The 1,668-nt window shown below is 35.3% G+C and overlaps 1 protein-coding gene across 1 annotated transcript in view; it reads left to right on the top strand.

The window, feature by feature from the left end:
* Positions 1 to 1,419, top strand: part of LOC107667243 (ciliary neurotrophic factor receptor subunit alpha-like) — a gene marked incomplete at its 3' end in the record, with an annotated part of 139,834 nt that extends 138,415 nt beyond the window's left edge. Inside the window, exon 5 of the mRNA XM_016458865.1 lies at positions 1,253 to 1,419. Within this exon, the coding sequence (XP_016314351.1) occupies positions 1,253 to 1,419 (167 nt within the window). The remainder of the gene's footprint in view (positions 1 to 1,252) is intronic.
* Between the last annotated feature and the right edge of the window lie 249 nt (positions 1,420 to 1,668).

The following is a 1,668-nucleotide window of genomic DNA, read 5'->3' on the forward strand; positions in this document are numbered from 1 at the left end:
GACCAGGAAACAAAAACTTTCAAAAAGGCGGAAAGAACCAAGACGAGGAGAAGGGGCGCCGCTTACTTTTGTTTCGGTCCGCTGTTCTGTCATGATGCACACACACGAGGAACGAGGAGACGCTGGAGAATACTTTACCAAGTCTTTATTTTCAGGAACCAAGGGAGACGAACTCAGGAAGACGTTTAACAGCGGACAGAGAACTTGGGACTGGGAACACTATTTATACACACAGGAGGAGGGGATGACGAGACACACCTGGGAGCAATGAAACACTAATCAGGGGAGGAACAGGAAACTAACCAAATAAGGTCATGGGAAGGCACATGGGGAGCAGGACACACACAAAACATGGAACAGAGTCTGACAGCATGACTATTATTAACATATTGTCTGTTTATTAGTACGTATAAAGCACATATTCTTCATGACCCTATTCTACATCCCTAATCTTATCCAATACCTAAACTTAATAACTACCTTACTAACTATTAATAAGCAGAAAAGTCGGTAAATTTAGGTAAAAAAAACACCTAAACACATAAAGTGTGACCGAAAACATATTCCATTCTTTGTTATTAACATCATGAAGTGCATTAAACAGTATGTCAAAGTTTCCCAAACTGGGGTTTGTAAAGGAACTCCAGGGGGTTTGTGAGTTTAATGAAAAGCGAATAATCGATTAAATCATGAAAATGTAAAATTAAAATAAGCCATTTTAAACTAGCATCGATCAAAATAAAACATTTACTAAAAAGATTTAATTTGTTTACCTGCATGTGCATGTGACCATTAACCAAAATTTGAAAACGCAAAGACTTTCTGAATATACATAAGTGGTAGCTATTTTAGAAAGGAAAATTTAAAAGATGAAAAAATAAGAATCAATTCTGAATAATGTATTGCTATTGTGTAAATATGTAGTCATGTAATCAGTTGTGGTCTGATTACGAGTATGTTAAAATGTAATATAATCTAATTACAAGCACTTATTTTTTGGAATCTGATTACTAAATCCAGATTACATGTAATCAGTTACTACCCAGCTCTGACAATAACTTAGTGTCACCATATAAGAACTTCATCCAATCATTTAAAATCTGTGGTCTTTTACTTTTTCATGGCATTGAAAAGTAGAGAAGTAATGAAGTAATTCATTTTTAGATTAAATATTCTGTTACAAAATAAAGTACTAATGTCATGAGGCTTCAGAAGATAAAGTTTTAGATCTTTTTTCTTCATTTTTCTTCAGACACAACCAGAGGCCCTTAGAGGTGATGAGGGATGAAGTTCATAAGAACAGATGCCATGTGAAGTTTCCAGAACTTTTCTCCAGCTTTCCTTACCGGGTCAACGTCACGGCAGTGAACTCGCTGGGTCGTGCTTCCAGCGCCATCAGCTTCGAGGAGTCTTCAATAGGTACAGTGTTTTTGGATGCGATTAATCACAATTAATCGTTTGACAGCACTAATAAATATATTGAAATGCATGACACTTATTTTTCTTACCTCTTTTTTCCCCTTGGTTTAAGCAGAAATCTAACCAAATTTAGAGAGGTTTATGCTTAAAACAAGGTCAAAAATATTGTCCAATGAGGTATAAAAATAGTTTGCTTTTAAAGTGAGCAATTTATCTTGTCTACAGGATGTTTAGATATTTCTTTGAGAA

This window comes from Sinocyclocheilus anshuiensis, unplaced genomic scaffold (assembly GCF_001515605.1).
Source record: "Sinocyclocheilus anshuiensis isolate Anshui unplaced genomic scaffold, SAMN03320099.WGS_v1.1 scaffold952, whole genome shotgun sequence".
Taxonomy (NCBI): domain Eukaryota; kingdom Metazoa; phylum Chordata; class Actinopteri; order Cypriniformes; family Cyprinidae; genus Sinocyclocheilus; species Sinocyclocheilus anshuiensis.